The following is a 23,121-nucleotide window of genomic DNA, read 5'->3' as shown; positions in this document are numbered from 1 at the left end:
GGGGCAGGGGCAGGAGGATCTCTGTGAGTTCAAGGCCAGCCTGGTCTATAAATCCTGTTCCAGGACAGCTAGGGTTGTCACACAGAGAAACCCTGTCTCAAAAAACAAAACAACATCCCCACAAATAAATTAATAAGCCCCCCTCAAAGAAAAACATAAAAGCATACAAAGAAATAAGTGTTGTCAGGCTGGTGACACATGCCTGTAATCTCAGTATTTGGAAGGTAAAAGCAAGAAGGGTCGCTGAACGCTAGATACCCGTCTATACACTTTCTAGGACAGCCAGGGCCATATGGCCTATCTAAAAAAAAGGAAAGTGCACGCACACACACACATATACATATGTGTATATATAGGATCTATATATATCACATGCATTTGTATCGATATATTTACATACACAAATACATTGCTAGAATTTAGTCTTTTAGTTTTATTATCTATTTTTAATTTTTTGGTTTTTTCGAGACAGGGTGTCACTGTGTAGTAGCCCCATCCTGGAACTCAACTCTGTAGACCAGGCTGGCCTCAAACCCACAGAGATCCGCCTGCCTCTGCCTCCCGAGTGCCGGGATTACAGGTGTGTGCCAACACCGCCTGGCTAGCTTTGGCTTCCTTTTAAATAGAGAAGACAAACCCTGTCTTAATTCTCACCTGTCTCTACCTCTTTCCTTCCAAAGCCAATACCCACCCCGGGGCTTATGCTTTATTTCTGCGGCGCCGGGTGACTGAAACCAGGGCCTTGAGCATGGTCCGGCTACATCTCCGGTCAAAAAGAATGGAAACCGAAAACAAGTTATTTTTGGTGTCGTCTGGTTCTGTTGGTTCTGTAGTGCTGGGGGCCGGCGTCAGGGCCCTGCACACGCCTAACGTGCTCTGCCCACCAGGCTCGAAGCCTACGCAACCGCGCAGCGCAGCACAGTCCTGGACTCGGTGATCTTCACCGCTCCGGGGCAGGCTGTCAATCATCTGTGCCTCACACAAACTGTTCGTCTTTGCGAGCCTTGTAAAGAGCGAGCGAGCTACCGTTTGCCTGCCTCTCATGGAGAGACCGACGTAGAAAAGAGGGAAGCCAGCAGGAACTTTTAATAAATGAGCGCTTCTTTAGACGGGAAGGTGCGGTCCAGGACGGCCTCACCCATTCTGATTTCCTATTGGGCCAGCTTGCCGTCAGTCTCGCTTGTAAATAAACCGGGGGGGGGGGAACGGAAACAGGTTGGCTAAGGGGCGGGACCTTCCTGTTGCCATTGCGAGGGTTGGGGCTGTAAGGGGCGTGGCTCCCGGGAGCGCGGGAGGCCGGAGCGCGCGAAGCCCCGCCTGCAGCGTGGGGCGGGCCCCGCCGCTGATTGGCTGCCGGCGCTGCCTATCCGGAGGCAGTTGCCGAGGAGGAGCACGTGAGGAGGCGGCGGCGTGAGGCAGTCATGGCGGGAGGAATCAAAGTGGCGGAGTGGTCGGCGGTTGGTGCCGGGCCCTGGTGCCGGGGGGCCGGGGGCGGCGGGGCGGCGTGGCTGCTCTTAGTCGTCCTCGGCTGCGCGGTGTGCGGCTCAGGTACCGCTCGGGCGGCCGCTGCCAGGGGGCGGGTGCGAGGATGTTATTTTTGGGAAAGCGGGCTCCTCCCGAGGGCGCGGCCCGTTGGTCCTGGCGGGCGATGCCGGGGGAGGGAGGCGGGCGGGCGCGCTGCCGGGCCGGCCTCGTCCGGACCCAGGGGCTGCGGAGGGGTCGTGGGCACCGTTTCTCCGCGAAGTGTGTCGTCCGTCTCGGCACGGTGGAATGGGCTGGACTTGACCCGGATGGTTTCTCGAGTCTGGGTGTCTCTGTAGCCCAGGCTGTCCTCGAACTCGCAGAGATCCCCCTGCCTCTGCCTCCCGAGTGCTGGGATTAAAGGCGTGCGCCGCCACGGCCGGGTGACTGCCGCGCTGATTAAGACCCTCCTCCGCAATAGCCCCGGAATGGTCATAGTCCAGTTGCCCAGGAAAGGTAGAAAGGCCACCCATCCATCCGTCAGCTTCGAGTGGGGCATCTTTCCCGAGTCTGCTCATTTCACTTCAAGCACATACATCCTAGGTACCTGCTGCTGAACGGTCATCTACTCAGGGCTGGGTAGGAAACTTTATTTTTTGTGCTCCGGTCCAGAAAAAGAAAAGTTTGTAAGAAACAGATTTTTCTTTTCCCTTTCTCCACCCTCCCCCCCTTGTTAAATAACGGACGGGGAAAATAAGCGATGTTTGCAAACTTCCACTGGAGGGAGTAGCGACTCCAGGAAATAATCAGCGCTTATAAACCACACGTTATGTGTTCGTATCGCCCCCTTCCGTTCCTGCCTATCACATGCTCTCGCTGTGGCTGTAAGATAAGTTTAACACACCCATGAGATGCATGTTTGTTCAAAAGGGGCCGGAAGACTTCTTTTTGCCTAGGGAGTAGGTATCCAGGACGGATGCTTTTGCAGATGCAAGGCCTAGAACAGCATTTGCAAGGACTCTTACCTGGATGAACTTTTGAAATCCGACCTTGGGTTGTTAAGAAATAAGATACTGAGAACAATCTGCAGGTTCCTTTTCTGAAGTTTCATTTGCAGGGTACCAGGGACTGACGCCTACAGCAAAAAGCCAGGCATTGTGGCACAGGACTTTAGTCCCAGGGCTCGGGAGGCCAAGGCAGCTGGATCTGTTGAGTTTGAGGCCAGCCTGGCCTACTTAGTTCCAAGACAGCTGGCATTAGGTAGCAAGACTCTGCCTCAAGACAAATAATAAAAGAGAAACCTAACCAGACTTTTCTGCCTGCTTGCTTCCCTGTCCTTCCCTTTTAGCTGAGGCAAGGTCTTACCCTGTTGCTCAGGCTGTTTTGCTCACTGTGTAGTCCTGTTTCTGCCTCATCCTCCAGAATCCTGGGGTTACAAGCATCACAACCGGGCTTCAAAGTTCCTTCTGAGAGGGGAGGCTCAGGGGGCTTCCTCAGTAGAAGAAAGGTCTTCTCCAGGGACAGCTTGGTGACCCGATTGTGTGGGTTCAGCTGTAAAGGGGAAAAAGTGTAGCAGGGCACTCCCAACAGTAAAATGGAACTCTATCCAAGGGTGGGCTTCTTGTCATTGGAAATTTTGGAGACATTTAATTGTAAGAATAATTTGTGTTTTAGACTATTTGGCAACTATTAACACAGGCATATGAAGAGGCAAACCCTTGTAGTTTGTTGCATTTGTGTGTGTGTGCTTGGGTTTGAGCACACCCGGGAGAGTCCATGTGCGCGTGACAGCATGGGTTGTCTAGTTCAGGCCCTGTCTACCCTGGTTTTGAGACAGCCTCCCTCACTGGTCTGTCCCCAGCATTGGGATTATCTCGGTGCTTGCCACTCAGGGTGCCTGGCTGTGTGTGGGAGCTGTTCATCTGAACGCTGGTCCTTGTGCTACTGAGCCATCCCCCCCAGCTCCAGGCTTGAAAGTTCTTAGGATTCATGACCTTTGTTCATGGCCTCTTATTCTTTTATTAGTCTTTAATGAGGCAGGTGTTCATAGCCTGGGTTACCCCTTTGTATCAGAGAGTGATTTTTAAAAACTTGGCCCTCCAGTCTCTCCCTCCTGTGTGCTGGGGTTATAAGCATGTCCACCTCTATGCCTAGCTATAAACTTGTTAAAAAATTTTTTTGTGTGTGTGCTAGAAATCAAATTTAGGACATGTACACATACCAGGCATGAGCTCTACCAAGCTACACCTCTAGCACTGTGATTTTTATTTATAAGGATTTTTATATAACTTCAAAATGAAAGGTTTTGGTGTATTTCTTTCTCTGTTCTTTTGAGACAGGGTTTCCCTGTGTAGCCCTGGCTGTCCTGGAGTTCGCTCTGAAGGCCCCCGCCTGGCTTTAATTGCGTTTATTTCATGTTTGAGTGTTTGTTTTTGCACCCATGTGCTTGGTGCCTGCTGCAGTCAGAAGAGAGTGTCAGATCCCCGGGAGCTGCAGCCACAGGTGTATAGAACCCTTTGCCAGAGCCATGAGTGCTCCTAACCAGTAATCGATCTCTCCAGCCACTGCCCCTCTTAAAAAAAAAGAAGTGTGTGTGTGTGTGTGTGTGTGTGTGTGTGTGTGTGTGTGTGTGTGTTGCTCATTTGACTTCAGTATTTGGATTTATACTTAAGAGATTCCAGTTTAGTGAGATGGTTCCTAGGATAAACAGAATTCGCCATACAGAATGGATGCCATGAATGGGATTTATGAAACCAATAATGGAAGGAGATAACTGACTTCCAAAAGTGTCATCTGGTCTCTACATGAGTGCCAGGGGGTGCACATTCATGTACATCATACATGTGCACAATAGTAGTAATAATAAGATAAAAAGTGATTTCTAAAGTTAAATTGATATTTTTGGATTTTGGAGGATAAACATTAGATTATTATTAGCAAAACTGGCAATTGAACGGAGGGCCTCACACACTCAGTGTTAGTGCTCTGCCACTGAAGTACAGCTCTAGCCCTTTTATTTTTTGAATGGGGGTCTTACTAAGGTAACCCTGTCTTTGATTTATAATTTGTATTGGCATTTGGTGTGAGGTGAGGATCTGGATGGATTTTATTTTTCAAATAATGGTTTGTCCCAGCACGTAATTTACTAGTAATTTCCTACACCCACTGATTGAAGGTAGGTTTTTAAAATAACTTAAAGATTTGTTCTTTGACAGATTCATACATGTGCATAATCTGTTCTGATTGTGGTTACCTTCCCACAGGCTAGTCCTACTCAGCCCATGCTTCTCTGTGCAAGTCCCTTTCCCGATCGAAGCACTCATGTGTTTTGTCACAAGGGACATCTCTGTGGCCATGGGTTTGGAATTACCTATTGGAGCCCAGAAAGATGGTGGTTTTGGGGCCAGCTGAATGTCTCAGTGGGTTAAGGTGGAATTTAGTCCAAGTGGGCCAGGTTAAGCTTTTATTTGGAGGAAGAGTGCAGTTAGGTAATCACTGAAGAGAGTGAGTTCTGGGATAAAACTTCAGACCTGGTGGCAAGTGCCTTAACTTGCAGAACTATCTTACTGGATCTCTTTAAGACATTGGAGAATTTAATTTCTTTAATTATTTTCTGTGTATGGGTGTTTGTCTGCATGTGTATCTGTGGACCATGTGCATGCCTGGTGCCCATTGAGGGCAGAAGAGGGCATCAGATTCCCTAGAGCTGAAGTTTCAGGTGGCTGTAAGCTGCCACAGGGGTTCTGGAGTTCTCTGGGAGAACAGCTCGTGCTATTAACTGCTGAGCCATCTCTCCAACACTCATCGTACATCTTGAGGCAGGCTAGCTTCAAACTCAAAAGAGATCCACCAGTCTCTGCCCTCTGAATGCTGGGATTAAAGGAGTGCAACCCTGCGATGCCCCATTGAATTTTAAAGTTAAAGGTGCTTTTCCTTGCATTAAGTTTTTCAGATAGCTGGTATTATCAGCATATTACTTGCTATCTCACTACTCACTTGATAATATAATGGCCTTTACAAGGTGAGAGAGTAGTTGCTAATAAGTGTAAGTTGGTTTGGCAATGGATGGTTTTACTTTGAGTTTGTAAATAGACTGCATTTTGTTTGAAGGTAGTGATGGATTCTTGTTTGATGTGTGCGCACGTGCGTGCACCTGCACTTCGGTATGTGCACGTCGTGGTATTTGTGTGGAGGTCGGGGGAGTCTTGGGTGCTGATCCGTCCCCTCCCACCTTGTTTGAAACTAGATCTTATTTGCTGCTGCTTACTTACAGCAGCCACAGTCTTCTTGGGAGTCTGTCTCCAACCCCATCTTGCTGCAGGAGCACTGGTATTATAGACGTGTACTACTGTGCGTGGTGTTATCTGTTCCGGAGAATGAACTCAGGTCTTTAGGAGGGGCAAATGCTTTACCCACTTCAAAGTTAGCCTTAGTTTGGGTTGGGATGTCTCTCAGTAGCGATGTACATTTGCGTAGCTTAATCGAAGAAAGCCTTATGAATTAGCAATGAAAGAAAAATTAGACTTAGTTTCACAAAGAACCATTTTGGCTATCAAGATGGCCCAGTGGGTGAAGGTGCTTGCCCATCGAGTACAAAGGCCTGAATTGAATCCATAAGAGCTGTGTGGTGGATGAAGAGGACTGACTTGTAGATTGTCCTCTGGCCTCTACATCGTGACAGTCCCACCCCCACCAGAGTAAATAATTATTTACAAAAAAAAAAAAAAAAAAAGACTTTTTACCTTGGTGGGCTTTCATGCTTTTTGGTTATTTTGGGGGGTGGGGTGGGGCAGGGTTTCTCTGTGTAACATTGGCTGCCCTGGAACTTGCTTTGTAGACTATGTTGGCCTCACAGAGATCCCCCTGCCTCTGCCTACCGAGTGCTGGCTGGGATCAAAGGCGTGGGCCACCACGGCCTGGCTCTACTTAATCTGTGTCTCTTTTTTCCCCATAAAGCTGGAGTTGGTGTAAATGTGATCCTGCTACAGGAGTCCCAGGTTGATATGAACTCCAGTCAACAGTTCTGTTATAAAAACGTGCTTGTCCCCAAATGGTATGATATGTGGACCCGGATACAGGTAATGGGAGCCCTCCCCTGGGTGTCTGCGCTGCCCTCCCCTTCTTAAGTGTGCACACTCAAGCCTCTTGAATGCCCCGTGCCTTCTTTGGGCTGGGATGTGGTGTGCTTGTCTGAATGTAAACTTGTCTTGTGGTCCCTCTTCTGTTTTGATTCTGTGAGGGAAGCTTCCTCTGGGCAGAATGACTTTGGTACCCACTCTTTCATAACTCAAGAAGTGTTTCTGGCTGTAGTCGTGATTGAACAGAGACAGCCTTTGGAGAGTCGCAGAGAATATGCAGTAAACATGGAGACTGATGAGGGTGTGTGCTGTTCACATCAGCACACGAGAGGAAACAAAAGTCATACTTTATCTGGGGCACATTATAACCAATGTTTATCCATAATCAGTGATTTCTGACAATGCGTTCAACTTCTCAGCCTGTCATTATGGGGACATTTTCAGTTTTCTGGGGCTGTTTATGACTGGTAATTTTCTTAATATTCCAGGTCCTTGCTTTGTGTGATTTCGTAAATAGCTGTATTGATACTGTCTGCTTGGGAACTCCACTCCCTCCCACTCCCTTTCTGGCCTAATAGTCAGACCATGTAATAAGAAATTGTAGCAGCTGCGTCTATTAGAGCAGCATCATTTGCCAAATCATGTTTTGGCTGCCTCTGTATATTTCCAGTAAGGGTGTTTTGAAAATTATGTTTATGAAAATTTCCTACATTTTCATCGTAATTTCATTTATGTTACAGGTCCGGGTAAATAGTTCCAAATTGGTCCGAGTCACCCAGGTGGACAATGAGGAGAAGCTGAAGGAGCTCGAGCAGTTTAGTATCTGGAACTTTTTTTCTTCTTTTTTAAAAGAGAAATTGAATGACACCTATGTTAACGTGGGTCTGTACAGCACAAAAACCTGCCTCAAAGTTGAGATTATAGAGAAGGACACCAAATACAGTGTCATTGTGACCCGGAGTAAGTCTCACCTCTGTTTTTTTGATGGATTCTATGATGAGCTGGGACAGCTTTGGAGGGTATAGTTACTGAGACAGAGAAGGCAGGCCAAGACAACTCCATTTTGCATTTGACTACAGTCTTACTGTACCATGGCTCTAGACAGCTTATAGAGACTCCACCACACATAAGACTCTTTAGGCCCAGAATAATGAAAGGTCTGGCTCAGTAGTTACTCATTCCCAGGCCCTGAGTTGATTGGCCAGCACTACTGGACTCTGTCAGACAGTTGTGTCTATGCCTTCTGGAGAAGACGGGAAGAGTGAGCAGTAAAATTATTAGAGCTGAGGGCACTATAGTTTAAGGCTCATTTGCTCGATGTGTTGAAGATTTCCTTCTCTGAAGGCTTCTGAGAATTTTAGAGGAGGCAGTTCATCAGATCCTGATTGGTTTTGCTACCAAAAGGTTATGCCCTTCCAGTGGTTGTACAGTAGGGTTCTGTGGTTATGTATGGTGTTGTGAAATACTTTTTTTCCCCCCAAGACAGGGTTTCTCTGTGGCTTTGGAGCCTGTCCTGGAACTAGCTCTTGTAGACCAAGGTGGCCTTGAACTCACAGAGATCCACCTGCCTCTGTCTCCCAAGTGCTGGGATAAAAGGTGTGCGCCACCGCCTCCCAGCTGTGGAGAATTATTTTAACAAGGCAACGATACGTTCCATTAGTTTGTGCTGCAGAATATCTCTTTAACTGGGTGTGTTGCTTTTGTTTGTGCTGCATCTGTTTAACTATGTAAAGATGTGCTGCATCTGTCTCACCTTGCCTGCCTGAGGCACCCGATTGGTCTAATAAAGAGCTGAACGGACAAAAAGAAAAAGCCTGAGCCGGTTGGTGACGCACACCTTTAATACCAGTACTCGGAAGGCAGAGGCAGGTGGATCCCTGTGAGTTTGGGGCCAGCCTGGTCTACAGAATGAGTTTCCAGGGTAGCCAGGACTATTACATAGAAAAATCCTGTCTTGAAAGAAAAGATAAGAAAAGGCCTGGTACATTTGACTACTAACCAACCTGCATTTCTAACATCCTAAATGGTTTAATAATAGCTTTCAAGAACTAGAACTTTACATTTTTAAATGAACTGCTTAGGTACAATACCTTAAATAAGAGTATAAATATATATGCTGTAACAAAAATAAACTTATATCAATATACCAAAGTGCATACCAATGTAAAATGTTTGAGATTTAACAGTTGCCTTTTAGTTTAAAAGTAGATTCACTAATCTACTTTATATCCTTCCCGTAGCCCCCCTTTCTGTCTTCAGAAGAGATCCTTGAGTTAGGCAGGCAAGGTGAATCAGCAGCATGCCTTCCCATAGTTAAACAATGCCGCACAAACAAAAGCAACACCCCTTTACACAGTTAAGTAACTTCTGTAGCACACACTGTAGCACATCTTTGCTTGGCTAAAGTAGTAGTCTACAACAGTAGGGCTGGCCTGTCTGTCCGTGTTCCTTCTGCATTTAATTATCTCAGCTCCTGTCTGTTTCTGGGCCTTCCTTAGACTCGGCTTTTGAATGTCACAGCCATGGAATGCTCTGGTGTGTCAGCAGTGTCTGCTGGGGTCTGGGTGAGAGAGAGATGTTTGGCGGGGTGGGGGACTCTCAGCACAGTGCTGTATAGTGAAGCAAAGAAGGAGGTGTGGTCGGGCCAGAAGGCCACATGGCGGACATGGGCCACACCCAAGGTTGTAGGCCCTTTCTCAAGTTCCCCGCCTGTGACAAGTGTGTGAGTATGTGAGATGATGATGGCATCATGTTTAGCTTAGTCCAGGTTTGTTTGTTTGTTTTTTAAATAAGCCTTAGTAGAGGAAGTCAAAATAAGAGTAAGATATTCAGGAAGGTCCATACTAGACAGAAACCTAATTACAGTTTCTATTTGGAAGGAGGCCCAGGATTTGTGTGATATCTATACTGCCATTTAGTTGGGCTATTTACTGTAGTTGACCAGTAATACTGATGTCACCTTTTATTGGCTCTTCTACTAAGCAAAATTTTCATTTGTTTTAGGATTTGACCCCAAATTCTTCCTTATTTTCCTCCTTGGACTTATGTTATTTTTTTGTGGAGACTTGTTGAGCAGGTAAGTGTGGACTTGATAAGACACTGATATTGTTTGACTTATAAGAATTTTAAGTACTACTGCAATTCCCTTTTCCAGGACCTGTGTGACTTAGATCTTGCCTGCTTGGATATTTTTCAGATTTATTTTGTTTGAGGTAGGGTCTCAACTATGTAGTGCTGGCTGGCCTAGAACTCAGGATGTAGGCCAGACTGGCCACAAACTTTAGCTGCCTCTGTCTCCTAAGTGATGGGATTAAAGGTGTATACCACCAAACCCAGATATTTCTTTTTGTTTTTTTAAATTGTTTATCTGTGTGTCTCTGTCCATGTGTGCGGTACCTGCAGAGGCCAAAAGACGGCATTGGGTCCCCTGGACCAATTATAGGTGATTGTTAGCAGTCTGACCTGGGTGCTGGGGATAGAACTCAGGTCTTCTGAAAGAGAAACAAACACTTGAAAGAGCCCAGCCATCCCTCTGGCCCTGCTTGGGTATTTTAAAGATAGAATTCTTTTCCTGATTTGAATATGACTGTTAATTAATGCACTTTCTCATTAGGTAACGTCATTAGGTTAACTAATTACCTAGTATTATAAAGTTGATTATCAATTAGAAGTAATGTTATTGTAGAGATTTATATAATGAAATTGCTGCTAAATTGTACATTGATGGGTTTCATGCTGCACAGATGTAAAACAAATATCAATTACTTGATCGTTTTCTATTTTTAGAAACCTACTAGCTGTGATAGGCAGAAGTGATGTGCGCTAATATAAAGGCCCACTCACTGAGATGAAATACTTACATCCAATGCTGCTAAAACAGCCAAGAACCTGAGAGTAGATAGTCGTAGGCTCCAGTGTTGTTCTGCTGAAAGGACATAGCAGGAAAGTGACTCCTGGTGACATATTGCTATACAGTTGATCAGTGCCTTATTCAGTCCACGTCAGAGAAGCTTCCTCTGCACCACATAGCAATTACCAGAAGAGCGAGAGACTGGAGCATTTACCCCTGAACAGGTGTCTTTATCAAGCTTCTCCCCTCCAGCTCAGGGCTTAAGTTATATTTTTGTGTTATATTTTGTGTTGAGCAGGTAAGTGTGGAGAGGAGGTGCAACTGTGAGAGCACCAGCACCAGGTGGCGGGTGTCTGCAGGACACAGCGGGTGATGGCGTATTAACAAGGCCCACACCGTTGTTTTTACTCTGCTCTTTGGCTCCTTTGAGGGCCTGCTACCCGGCTTCCAAATCATGACTCGGAGGCTTTATTCTTACTTATGGATACCTACCTTTAACTTGGCTTGTTTCTTGCCAGCTTTTCTTAACCTAAATTATCCTGTCTACCTTTTACCTGTGAGCTTTTTCCTTTCCTTTTCTTCCATAAATCTTTCTTTGACTCTTACTCTTTGGATGGCTGGTTCCTGACATCTTCCTCTCCTTGTTCTCGCCATTCCTTTTTCGTTCTTGCAGATTTCTCCTTCTGTTTATCCTCTCTGCTTGCCAGCCCCACCTATCCTTTCTCCTGCCTTGCTATTGGCCGTTCAGCTCTTTATTAGACTGTCAGGTGTTTTAGATAAGTAAACAAAGAATCACAGCTTCAGAGTTAAACAGATGCACTATAAACAAAAGCAGCACATCTTTGCCTCATTAAACAAATTTCCAGAGCATAAACAAATGTAAGATACCTTAAAGTAATATTCTACAACACCATACAAATTCAAACCACTCAAAATCCCAGCATTGAGAAGGGGAAATGGATGCAAAGTTCCACCCCTAACCAAGAAACTAGTTGCAGTTTATGCCTGCTGGGAAAAGGAAAATACGTTTTCTCTTAACAAAGGATCTTTCTGTGTAGCAACCATACTTGAGGACAGGTTTCATGCCCAGGAGTATTTGGCCAACACCAACACAAAAAGAACTCCTTGAAGGTTTTTTTGGGGGGTGGGGTTGTGCGCCTACTTGTTTTGTCTTAGTATTTTTGTATGAAAAAGATTTAAATAAGAAATATACAGATAAGTAAATATTGAGTGAAACAATTGGAATTTGAAGTTGAGCCATATTGGACTGAGAGAAGTTCTTTATTTCAGGGCCCCCGAGAGAAGCTCAGATTCAGGGGAAAGTGACTAAAAGAGCTTGGAACGGCAGTAGGACTTCTGTGTGTCTGGGTAGTCTGCCCTATTCACTTTCCAGCCTCTACTTGGGCTTGCTCCTGTCCCTTCTCTCCCCAGACAAGCTGTCCAGTACCTCAGAAGAGTTATTTTGTTTCTTTTAAAAATGTTTTTATTAGCATATACGAATTATAAATAAGGATGGGTTGCATTATTGACATGTCCATAATGTACATAATTCATTTTGATCATGTTTACTACAGTACCCAATTAGCCTTTTTTTTTTTTTTTTTTTTTTAATCTGTCATATATTGCTTCCACTCTGCGGGTTTTCCCTCCCACCCTCCTCTCCTCCCAGTCCCTACCCTCCACATCTTCTCTCCCCAAAAATCAACTCCTCTTTCTTTCCCTTCAGAAAAGGGCAGGCCTTTTTAGGGATATCAACCAAAGATGGCCTGTCAGGTTATAATAAGATTAGGCACCTCCCCTCATATTAAAGTTGGACAGGGAAACCCAGTAGGAAGAAAAGGGTCCTCAAAATAGGCAGAAGGAGTCAGAGACAGCCCCCATGCTCACAAGAAGACCAAGTTATACAAGTATAACATGTATGCAGAGGATGTAGCTCAGACTCATACGGGCTCCCTGTTTTCCGGTGAGCCCCTGTGAGCCCTGCTTAGTTGATTCTGTGGGTTTTCTTGTGTCCTTGACCCCTCTGTCTCCTACAATCCTTCCTCTCCCTCTTGCAGTATTCCCCAAGCTCTGCCTAATATTTGGCTAGGGTCTCTGCAACTCCCATCAGTTGCTGGATGAAGCCTCTCTGATGATGAGTATGCTAGGTTTGGGTCTGCAAGAATAGCATGATATCATTAGGAATCGTTTCACTGCCTTTATTTACTTATTGGTCTGTCATGTTTGATTTTACCCTTGTTGGTTGGCTTATCCAGGCTCTGGCTCCTGGTCCTCCAGGCAGTGTCTGGCTGGGCTCCCTCTCGTGATGTGGGTTTCAATTTTCACTAGTAGTGGTTGGGTGCTCCCATAGGTTGTGTGCCACTTTGACCCCTAATTCCAGTCATCGTTCCCAACACTCTTCACCCAACCCATTCTGTTTCATCTTACACCTGTCAGAATGGCTAGGATAAAAACACAAGTGACAGCTCATGCTGGCAAGGGTGTGGAGCAAGGGGAACGCTCCTCCATTGCCGGTGGGAGTGCAGACTTAAGCGTGGCAAGTGAGAATCTGGATGTTTATTCGGGGAGAAATCACTTACACCAGAAACAGATGACCGCCGCAGGTTCCCATCCTAAGGATGCCTCCGGAGCCTCTGACCAGAAAGCAAGAGAGCAAGCTGGGGGTCAGGGACCCCAGACCTAGTCCCCCAGGCCACACCCTCCCCTGTCCCTACACCCCAATGGCTGTGGTCAGTGCAACAGGTGCAGGCAGGGAGGCTCCTCACTACAATTCCCCTTTTAGTCTAAAGAAAAGATTTAGGCTTGCTACAAAACTATATACAAAGACAGTAAATATCGAGTATGCTCTAGGAAAGGGAAAAGTAAGAACATAACACACTTCAGACCTATTATCAGCGAGGCAGCAAGAGCAAATGGCAAGTACTACATATCCAGTGATGATATATCTAGGTGAAGGCATAACAGAGATCACTATAGAGTTGTCCTGTTCTAGAAAATTTAATTCTGGTACCTAGTATTTCTATTTAGGAAAAGAGAGCAGTAATTGTGACAGTCTGATCTGAGAAGGAAGATAACAATACTAGGGTAGGCAGGAAGTACAGGCGAGCAGCTTCCAAAGGGTACAGCCACTATGGATTAATCAACTCTATTGTATTGATCAGCTTGTCTGTTTTTAATCTAATACCATGTGGTGTTTTATTGCTATAGCTCTGTAGTACAGCTTGAAGTCAGGGATGGTGAGGCCTCCAGCGGTTCTTCTATTGTACAGGATTGTTTTAGCTATCCTGGGTTTTTTGGTTTATTTATTTATTTATTTATCCATATAAAGTTGAGTATTTTTTCAAGGCCTGTAAAGAGTTTTGTTGGGGTTTTGATGGTGATTATGTTGAATCTGTAATTCCTTTTGGTAAGACAGCCATTTTTGCTATGTTAATGCTATAGATCCATGAGCATGGGATGTCTTCTGATATCTTCTTCAGAGAATTGAAGTTATTGTCATATAGGTCTTTCCACTTGCTTGGTTAGTTACCCCAAAATATTTTATATTATTTGTAGCTATCGTGATGTCTTTCTTGGTTCATTTGTCATTTGTATATAGAAGGCCTTCTGATTTTTGCTTTTGAATTAATCGTGTATTCAGACACTTTGCTGAAGATGTTTATCAGGCTGTAGGCGTTCCCTGGTAGAATCTTTGGGGTTGCTTAAGTATACTGTCATACCACCTACAAGAAGTGATGCTTTGACTTTGACTTTGCAGTATATATCCCCTTGGTCCCCTTTTGCTGTGACATTGCTCTAGGTAGACATTGAGAGAGAGGACAGACAGCCTTGACTTTTGAGTTTCTCTTGCTTTGAGTTTCTCTCTATTCAATTTGATATTGGCTATAGGCTTGCTGTAAATTGCCTTTATGCTTAGGTATGTTCCTTGAATCTCTGATCTCTCCAATGATGGATTACATTGACAGATTTTCGTATGTTGAACCATCCCTGCATCTCTGGGATGAAGCCTACTTGATCATGGTGGATGATTTTTTTGATGTGTTCTTGGATTCAGTTGGCAAGTATTTTATTATTTTTACATTAATAATCATGAGGAAAATTTGTCTGTAAATCTCTGTCTTGAATCTTTGTGGTTTGGGTATCCAAGTGACTGTGGCCTCATGAAATGAATTTGGCAGTATTCTTTCCGTTTCTGTCTTGTGGAATAATCTGGGGAATATTGGCATTAACTCTTTGAAAGTCTGGTAGAATTCTGTGCTAAAACTGGCCTTGCTCTTTTTTTGGGCGGGAGACTTTTTTAATGGTGTCTTCTATCTCCTAAGGGTTAGAGGTCTATTTAAATTGTTTATCTGATATTGATTTAACTTTAGTAAGTGGTATCTATCAAGAAGATTGTCCATTTCTTTTAGATTTTTGAAGTATAACCTAATGATTCTTTGGATTTCCTCGGTATCTGTTATGTCCTCCTTTTTATTTCTGATTTTGTTAATTTGGATATTCTCTAGTTAGTTTTTATAAGGGTTTGTTTATCTTGTTGATTTCCCCCCCCCCCAAAGAATCAAGTTTTGGTTTCATTGTTCCTTTGTATTGTTTTCTTTGTTGCTATTTTATTGATTTCAGCCCTCATTTGATTATTTCCTGCTATCTACTCCTCTTGGGTAGGTTTATTTCCTTTTGTTATAGAGCTTTCAGGTGTGCTGTTAAGTTGCTAGTATGAGCTCTCCAGTTTCTCTTTGAAGGCACTTAGCGCTGTGAACTTTGCTCTTACACTGCTTTCATTGTGTCCCGTAAATTTGGGTATTTTGTGCATTCGTTTTCATTGAATTCTGGGAAGTCTTTAATTTATTTCTGCCTTGATCCATCATTCAGAGTTGTTCTGTTTCCATGCGTTTGTAGGCTTTCTGTTGTTGAAATCTGGCTTTAAATGATGGTGGTCAGATAGGATGCCAGGGGTTATTTCATTGTTCTTTATGTGTTGAGACTTGCTTTGTGACTGACTAGGTGGTTGATTCTGGAGACTCTTCCATGGGGTGCTGAGTAGAGAGTCGTTCTTTTGTGTCCGGGTAACATGTTCTTTAGATATCTGTTAGGTCCATTGGTTCCCAGTGTGTATTAGCTGCAGGGTTTTTGTTTGGATGACCTGTCTATAGGGAGAGTGGGGTTATTAAAGTCTCCCACTATCAATGCGTTGAGGGTTGATGTGTGAATTAAGCTTCAATAGTGTTTCCTTTACAAACATGGGTGTCCTTGTGTTTGGGGCATAGATGCTGAGAATTGAGATGTCATCTTGGTGAATTTTTTCCTTTGAGTATGAAGTGTCTTTCCCTGTCTCTTGATTAACTTTGTTTTGAAGTCTATTTTGTTAGATAATAGAATGACTACACCAGCTTGATTCTTAGGTCCATTGGAATATCTTTTTCCAGTCCTTTACTCTGAAGTAATGTCTGTCTTTGGTGTTGGTGTGTTTCTTGTATGCAGCAGAAGGATGGATCCTGTTTTTGCATCCATTACATTGATATTGAGGGAGATCAATGACTGTTGATTGTTAAGTCCTGTTTTTATGTTGGGGGTATGTGTGTGGTATGAGAGAGAGAGAGGTTGAGATTATTTATTGTCTATTTTTGTGAGTATAGTTAACCTCCTTAGCCTGACTTTGTGAATAGGTACTGTTTAAATTTTACTTTATCATGGAATATCTTGTGTTCTTCATCTATAGTAATTGAAACTTTTGCTGGGTATAGTAATCTGGGCTGATGTCTGTTCTCTTAGAGTCTACAGGACATCTGTCTAGGCCTTTCTGGCTCTTAGAGCCTCTGTTGAGAAGTTAAATGTTACTTGGCTTTTTTCCCTTGTGGCTTTTAATATTCTTCTTTATTCTGTGTTATGTTTAGTGTTTTCCGTGAGCTTTTTATAGTTTTTATAGGCATTTCCTTCTTTAGGTTAGAAACATTTTCTTTTCTATGATTTTGTTGAAAATATTTTCTGGGTCCCAGAGAAACCCTGTCTCCAAAAACAAACAACAACAACAAGGTTTTTTCTGGACCTTTGAGCTGGGATTCTACTCCTATTCCCATTATTCTTAGGTTTGGTCTTTTCATTGTCTCAGACCTCCTGGATGTTGAGCATGGGCAGCTTACCAGTGGCTCCCGTTGCCTGGTAGCTGTAGGAGATGAGGCATGGGGACCCTTGAGAGACTCGGGGATCTCTGTGAGTTTGAGGTCACCCAGGAGTAAGTGCAGCATCTATGTCACAAATACCTGTGTCTGGGTTCTCGCCACTTGTCCTCCTCCAGCTCTAGTGGGATGTTCCCTGAGTCCTGGAGGGGATGGTACAGTACAGTTACCCTACTTATGGCTGGCGTTATCTCTGTAGTCATCGTTGACCATGGAGACAGCCTTCTCAGATCATAGAGGGTGATTTGATAGACACATTGTATTCATTTAGCAAGGCTAGCTCTTGGGCCTACAAACTCCCCAGCCATGGGCTTTTGGTGGCATTTACATTAGCAGATATGAATCCTCTTCTGTGGAATGGGCATCACATCCAGTCCTAAAGTGTCTGCTCCTCTCACATACTTGCAGTGTGCTCATGTTGTCTGGGTTGGTATGCTGCACGCGGCGGGGTCCGAGGCTGAGATTGTTGGTGGGGCCTCTTCCCGGCATCCTATGCAGCCCATTCAGGCTCTGTAGGGGCTCCCCAGCAGGCACAAGGAAGCCTCCAGCCAAGTGCCAGCTTGATTTTTCTGTGCCCTGTGTCTGTACCATGTGGTGGATTGGAAAGAGAAGGAGATGGGAGTGGGGATTGAGAGGAACTATTGATTCTGACTGATCCTATAGTCTATCAACAGCTGTGTCACCCTGCAGCTCTGTGGCTTGAAGGATGATAGATTCCTTCTCTAATTGCTGTCTTGAAACGTCACTATGTCAAGTGTTCAGTTTTATCGGTGCTTTGTAAGGCTTACAGGATTACATAGTCAAGAAAAATACTCTGTCCGCAGGAGTCAGATTTTCTACTATTCCACTGGAGTGAGCGTGGGAATTGTGGCCTCTCTGTTAATCATCATTTTCATGCTGTCCAAGTTCATGCCCAAGGTAAGTGGTCCAGCTCCGCCTGGGTGTGAGGAAGCGTGGGCAGCTGCAGGATGGACTGTCTTGCCGTCTTCTTAGAGCCCTGGACATTTGCACCGTGGCTGATGAGTCAGTGTCTGTCCTGTCTTTGCCTACGGCCTCTTTATTTGAAACCATTCGCTCAGTGGGAACTGAGAGCCACTTTGTGTTCTCTGGTTGCACACTTAGGCCTTCCAGTTATTGGCATCTCATCTTCCCGGTGTTCCTTGCAAACTGCACCTTTTTAAGAGAGATGCTTCCATGCATTTTGAGTAGGTTGTGTTTTTTTTTTTTTTTTTTTTTTTAAAGTCCCTTTTGCTTCTTTTATAACTTTTGCTTTCATCTCTGCTTTGTCTAGAGAAGCCCCATTTACGTCATCCTGGTCGGAGGCTGGTCCTTTTCTCTGTACCTCATTCAGCTAGTTTTTAAGAATTTACAAGAGATATGGAGGTGTTATTGGCATTATCTTCTAGGTAAGTATTGCTGACTTGGCTTTTCTTTGTGCATGTTTTTTAGGCTGTTTGGTTAATTTGATTGTGAGGAGATGTTGCCTGACAACAAGGAGGGCTAATTGTAAAAATTTTAATTTCCTACTTATTTCTGATACTGTATCTCCTAAACATCATCTTTTAAATTTAGATGCTGGTGATAAGAATAGAACTTTAATTTGCTGTTGTTTATTTCTACATTAAGCAAAATTTAAAAACCTTTAAATTGGTGTTATTAATGGTAATTTAAATATGCTTGGGGACCTTCAGAAGTAAGACTGCTGTGAATCCTTTGGTCAAACAGATAGAAACTTTTTTTTCTTGATAGGAAGTTGATATATTATTTGAGAACATTAATGTAGATTTTTATATTTTGGGATTAAAGTGGACTATTTTAGTTTTTCATTATATATATGTATGGGGGTAGCGACGTCAGAGCCTCTGGAGATGTCATGTGGTCCTGAGAACTGCACTTGGGTTCTCTGGAACAGCATAGATACTCTTAACTTCTGCGCCATCTCCTTGACCCCTTTGTTATTTGAACGAAATACATTTGTGACAAAAAAATAAGAGTGATCCATGTGTATGTGGAATGTGTAAAGACTGGAGTAGGGGTCTTCTCTGATCTCCTAGTTCAGTATATGCTGCCTAGTGAGCTCACTACCGCTTCCCACACTACAGCTGAAGAAGGGTGTGCTGTGTTGATCCCTCCCCAGGCTATGTCCTCACAGTTGGATTCATGAGTTTTGCAGTGTGCTACAAGTATGGGCCCTTGGAGAACGAGCGCAGCATCAACCTGCTGACCTGGGCGCTGCAGCTGCTGGGCCTGGCCTCCATGTATGCCAGCATTCAGATACCACACATTGCTTTCGCTCTCGTCATCATTGCTCTGTGTACTAAGAACCTGGAGTACCCAATCCATTGGCTGTACATCACCTACAGGTGACTAAGGCAGTGTGACTTCGTGTTGACATGTGGGATGTGGGACACTTTGCAGCAGAGGAACCTTTGTAAGTGAGAAGGATTGTGCAGTCTCCACTCTTGTTGTGTCTGAGTTGAGTCTATTTCTTTCTTTTTTTTTTTTATAAAATAAAAGCATCCAGTAAAGTGTCATGTGTCCCTGTTACCACTAGGTGGTACAGACTGCAGAGTTTTTAACCCTAGGCCTCAGGTTCAGGGCTCCGGTCTTGTCACTGCCAGGTTGCCCCAGAGATCCCAGTCTTATGTTGAGAGGTCATTTATAGCACGTTACCTTTGCAAAAGTAAATGTGGGATGTCAATGGCTGTTCCGTTGCAGATAATCAACGTGGAGCCTTCAGTTCAGGGACGGAGTTCACGAACCACATTATAGCACCATTGTGGTGTTGCTTTCCCACTTACTGGAAAATACATACTTTGTCTGTCGTTTAGGAAAATAAGAGAGTTTGGCATGGCAGGGGTTGGCTGTAAGGAAGGGTGTGTATAGGGAGGGGGGCGATGGCTCTCGGGGTTTGGTCTGCCCGGTGTGTGCCGGGTCTCCTGAACAAGTGCAGGTAGGGTGCATGTGGGCTACTGATCACTGATGTGTGCTGTTATTTTGGTGAGCACAGAAAGATGTGTGTGACAATAGCAAAGCCTGTCCCCCCTCGCCTCCTGACAGAAGAGGAGTATCGGATACAAGGAGAGGTGGAAACCCAAAAGGCTTTACAGGAGCTCCGAGACTTTTGTAATAGTCCAGAGTGCTCTGCCTGGAAGACTGTATCTCGGATTCAGTCTCCAAAAAGGTAAACTCTTGGCCTGATAAGCCAAGTATTTATGGTTCGCTAATGACTTTGAATTTTAACAGAGATCATACTTCTAGATAACTGTGTTACATTTTGCCCTTTGGTTACTGCTAACCTAGGAGAAGTCAAGGGAAAGTTATCTGTGTCATGTATTAGCAAGAGTCTAGTTCCTGTTTCCCCAAGGCAGCTAGCCACCCTCTTGTTTTGATTATAGTATTGACTTCAGTGAGAAGACTTCAGTACCATATTTCAGTGTGGCCCTTGTACGTTTGATGAAGATGTTGCACTTACTTTTCGTATTTCAGGTTGTTGTGATGGTCTGTGTAGTCCTGGCTCTCCCCAGTTGCTCCCTAACCCCCTTTGATTGGGAGTGGTTGTACCAAAGAGCATGTGAAGTTTTAATTTGGAAACATGATAACATGAAGTTTATAGGGCCATAAAAGCAAAGAACGGTAATGCCCCAATCTCTTTATCAGGAATATGGTGACTCAAGGAACCTTAGCACTCCATACTAAGAGGACAGGATAGCCACTGTCAGGTAGGATGACAGTGCCCAGCGTGTTGGCGCTGAGCCCGTCCTTCCTTGTTCCCTGGCTGTTTCCTTTTCCAGTCTCTGTATCTGCAGAGCGAGGACAGGAATGTAGTTAGATTGCGTATAATTTGAACTATAAGCATGCAGAGCCTTTCAGTCTGTTGTTTAGAGAGCCATTTGGGAAGGACAAGAAGCCTCCTAATGAGCAACCCTCTCTTTTGCAGATTCGCTGACTTTATGGAAGGTTCTTTTCACCTCACGCCAAATGAAGTCTCTGTTCACGAGCAGGAATATGGATTAGGGAGCATAATTGCCCATGATGAGGATGAGGAGCTGTCCTCAGAGGAGGAGGGTTCAGAGTTCCCTGCTGTCACCCAGAACAGCTTCCTGACTTAGATGGGATCAGGTGTTTTCCCGTAGACTGGCGTGGTGCCTTGATGATACACGTGTACCTGCTGTGTGGTCTCCGAGGGTACGGAAGCTCTCCGACTGACATGAAGGGACTGAGGGGCTTACCCCTGGTCTCCAAGGGTCCCTGAGGGATGAGTGGAGGAAGTAGGGAGTGCTGTGATAGCTTGCTTCTGACGGGTGAGCTGTTGGCCCACTTTGCTGTTCCTGAAGAAACCGGTTGGCCACAGCCAGCGTGATATTGTAGCTCTTGTTTGAAAGTCCTCTGACTTTCTCTGTCACTGTGACAAACCCTCAGAAATGAGTATTAAGTGCAGTAATGCATTCAGCCCAGAGGCTGCCTCTTCTAAGGGGAATTTACAAATGTGAACCATTTTTACTTCTGTCTGCTTCTATTCCAGTGGGTGTTTAGAATAACCCTTGATTTATCTATCAAAGAAAAAAATATTTGTTGCCTGTCTTGTTTTTTAAACAAATTATTTTTTTAAATGCAGCAAATTCATGTTTTAGAATTAATAAGTGCTCCACAGTGACAAACTCTTTATTGATCCCCAGATATTTATTAGTATGGCTGTCCATGAAAACCTCTGGAGCTGTTGTGTTGAACCTTGAATTGTCACAAATTTGATAGTCTTGAGTTTTACTTATATTTCCTGAGGTTTTTATTCTATTTAACATTTGCATTTTTCTCTTGCCTTTTCTCACCACTAACTTTTCCACTCACGAAAGGTCTCTTTCCTTCCCTGCGGGGTGTGTACCATTCAGTTCCTCTACTTCCGACCATTTTGGTTTTAGTTTCCTCTCTGGCTCAGGGTCTTGCTGTGTAGCTTGGGCTCATCTTGAGCCTTTGCCGTGCCAACCTTTTCTTTTTTCTTTTTTTGAGACAGGGTTTCTCTGTTGTCCCTGGCTGTCCTGGAACTCATTGTAGACCAGGCTGACCTCCAACTCACAGAGCTCTGCCTGCCTCTGCCTCCCGAGTGCTGGGATCAAAGGCGTGCGCCACCACAGCTGGTGTGCCAAACTTGCCTTCTTTTTTATATATCCTTTTTTCTTGGTTCTCATATGATAGCTAGGAAGAGAGAAGTCTTGTTTACCTCGTTCCCCCATCAAATCACATATCTCTGAGTACTACACAATCAAGAAACTCCCAGGGTTTGGGATGTAGCTCAGTGGTAGAGCGCTTACTGGCCCGGCATGCCAGGCTCTGATCAGAACTTTAGCACCACAACAAAACAAAACAAAATCAACCTTACCTCCTTATCCCTGTCTCCTTGTGTACCCATCCTGTTTGTGCATCTCACCATCTGCATCTTCCTAGATGTGGCCATTGAGAGTCCTGAAACTATCTGTTAAGTGTCTTTATATGCTGCAACACTCTGCGCGGCAGATAATAGACCTTCAGGCGATTTTCCTGCCTCCAACACTCTTGGCTGTCAGCATCAGACACATTCCCCCTGAATTTACTGTCCTCGTTTACAGTTCCATTTCTGACGGAGATGCTGTCTTCCTATAGTGACGTCAGCTTCAGCATCCATCCCTTGCCGTGTGGAGACCCTTAGAAGCCAATGGGGTCATTTATGAGGGGGCACACTCCCCGGTTTCTGCCGTTTGCTTGGTTCTTTCATTGTGATCTTCACCGTCACACTGGAGGAAGTGTGACTTCTGTGATTCCTTCAGCCAGGAGGGTAGGTGCTCACTCAGGTATACAGCATCAGACTCATTGTCTTAGGGTCATCAAGAAGGAAGCCCTTGGGTTTCTTTAGGCCTGCTATCAGCATTTCATTTTGAAAGACCCTGGGCCCTATTGCTAGCATTCAGAATGCTGGCTGACACCTCTGCAGGTGGCCAGTGAGTTATTTCAACCAGTGGTCCCCATAGCCTTAAATTGTCCTAAAGTGACAACTACCTCAGCTGGTAGAAAGGGGAACAAGACGAGGAAGTGAGTGGTGTCTGAGCAGGTGCCATGGGTTAAAGCTGCCGAGTACAAGATGTCTTTGTGAATTAAGTATGGTAAGAATGTGTCCCTGAGCTTCTGAAAACAAGACATGAAGCTCAGAGGTGCTCACTCCTGCTTGTCCCGCAGGCGCCCGGCACCACGAAGCAAAACCCACTGCTAACAACAAAAGCCCGCTAAACACATGGTTTTGGAACCTCCTTTATAGAAATTGATATCCCATATATTTTAAGTGTAAAAACAATTCAGCTGTACAAGTGGTGTTAGGTTTTGGGAGCCCTTGGTGCCTTTGCCCACATGACTCCCTGGGGGTGGCAGCTTGCTAGGGGGAGAGAGCTTCTGACTAGATGTTTATCTTCATGAGGAATCACTGAACGACTTTGCTCTTCTGTGTGGGGAATGCTCCGTGAAATGCGGGTTTCGTTTCAAGGTCATTTGTTTGTATCTGTGTTTGAATCTGTGAGTAAACCAAGCTCATTTT

General features: G+C 44.6%; 1 protein-coding gene across 1 annotated transcript; it reads left to right on the top strand.

The window, feature by feature from the left end:
• Positions 1-1,415: 1,415 nt before the first annotated feature.
• Nemp1 (nuclear envelope integral membrane protein 1) lies at positions 1,416-21,247 on the top strand. The gene is made up of 9 exons (XM_051176094.1): positions 1,416-1,548; positions 6,418-6,539; positions 7,280-7,499; positions 9,543-9,615; positions 17,387-17,480; positions 17,854-17,968; positions 18,700-18,925; positions 19,573-19,746; positions 20,503-21,247. The coding sequence occupies exons 1-9, from the start codon at positions 1,422-1,424 to the stop codon at positions 20,672-20,674; spliced, it is 1,323 nt and encodes a 440-aa protein (XP_051032051.1). The 5' UTR covers positions 1,416-1,421; the 3' UTR covers positions 20,675-21,247.
• Positions 21,248-23,121: the final 1,874 nt, after the last annotated feature.

This window comes from Phodopus roborovskii, unplaced genomic scaffold (genome assembly GCF_943737965.1).
Source record: "Phodopus roborovskii unplaced genomic scaffold, PHOROB, whole genome shotgun sequence".
NCBI lineage: Eukaryota > Metazoa > Chordata > Mammalia > Rodentia > Cricetidae > Phodopus > Phodopus roborovskii.
This window is presented reverse-complemented; position numbering and strand designations above follow the sequence as displayed.

What these genes read in the sequence shown, in the direction of transcription:
- Nemp1 (XM_051176094.1), top strand. Translation starts at nt 1,422, where the DNA reads ATGGCGGGAGGAATCAAAGTGGCGGAGTGGTCGGCGGTTGGTGCCGGG. An exon ending in ATATGTGGACCCGGATACAG is followed by an intron (nt 6,540 to 7,279) that starts GTAATGGGAGCC and finishes TTTATGTTACAG; the next exon opens with GTCCGGGTAAATAGTTCCAA. An exon ending in CGGATTCAGTCTCCAAAAAG is followed by an intron (nt 19,747 to 20,502) that starts GTAAACTCTTGG and finishes TCTCTTTTGCAG; the next exon opens with ATTCGCTGACTTTATGGAAG.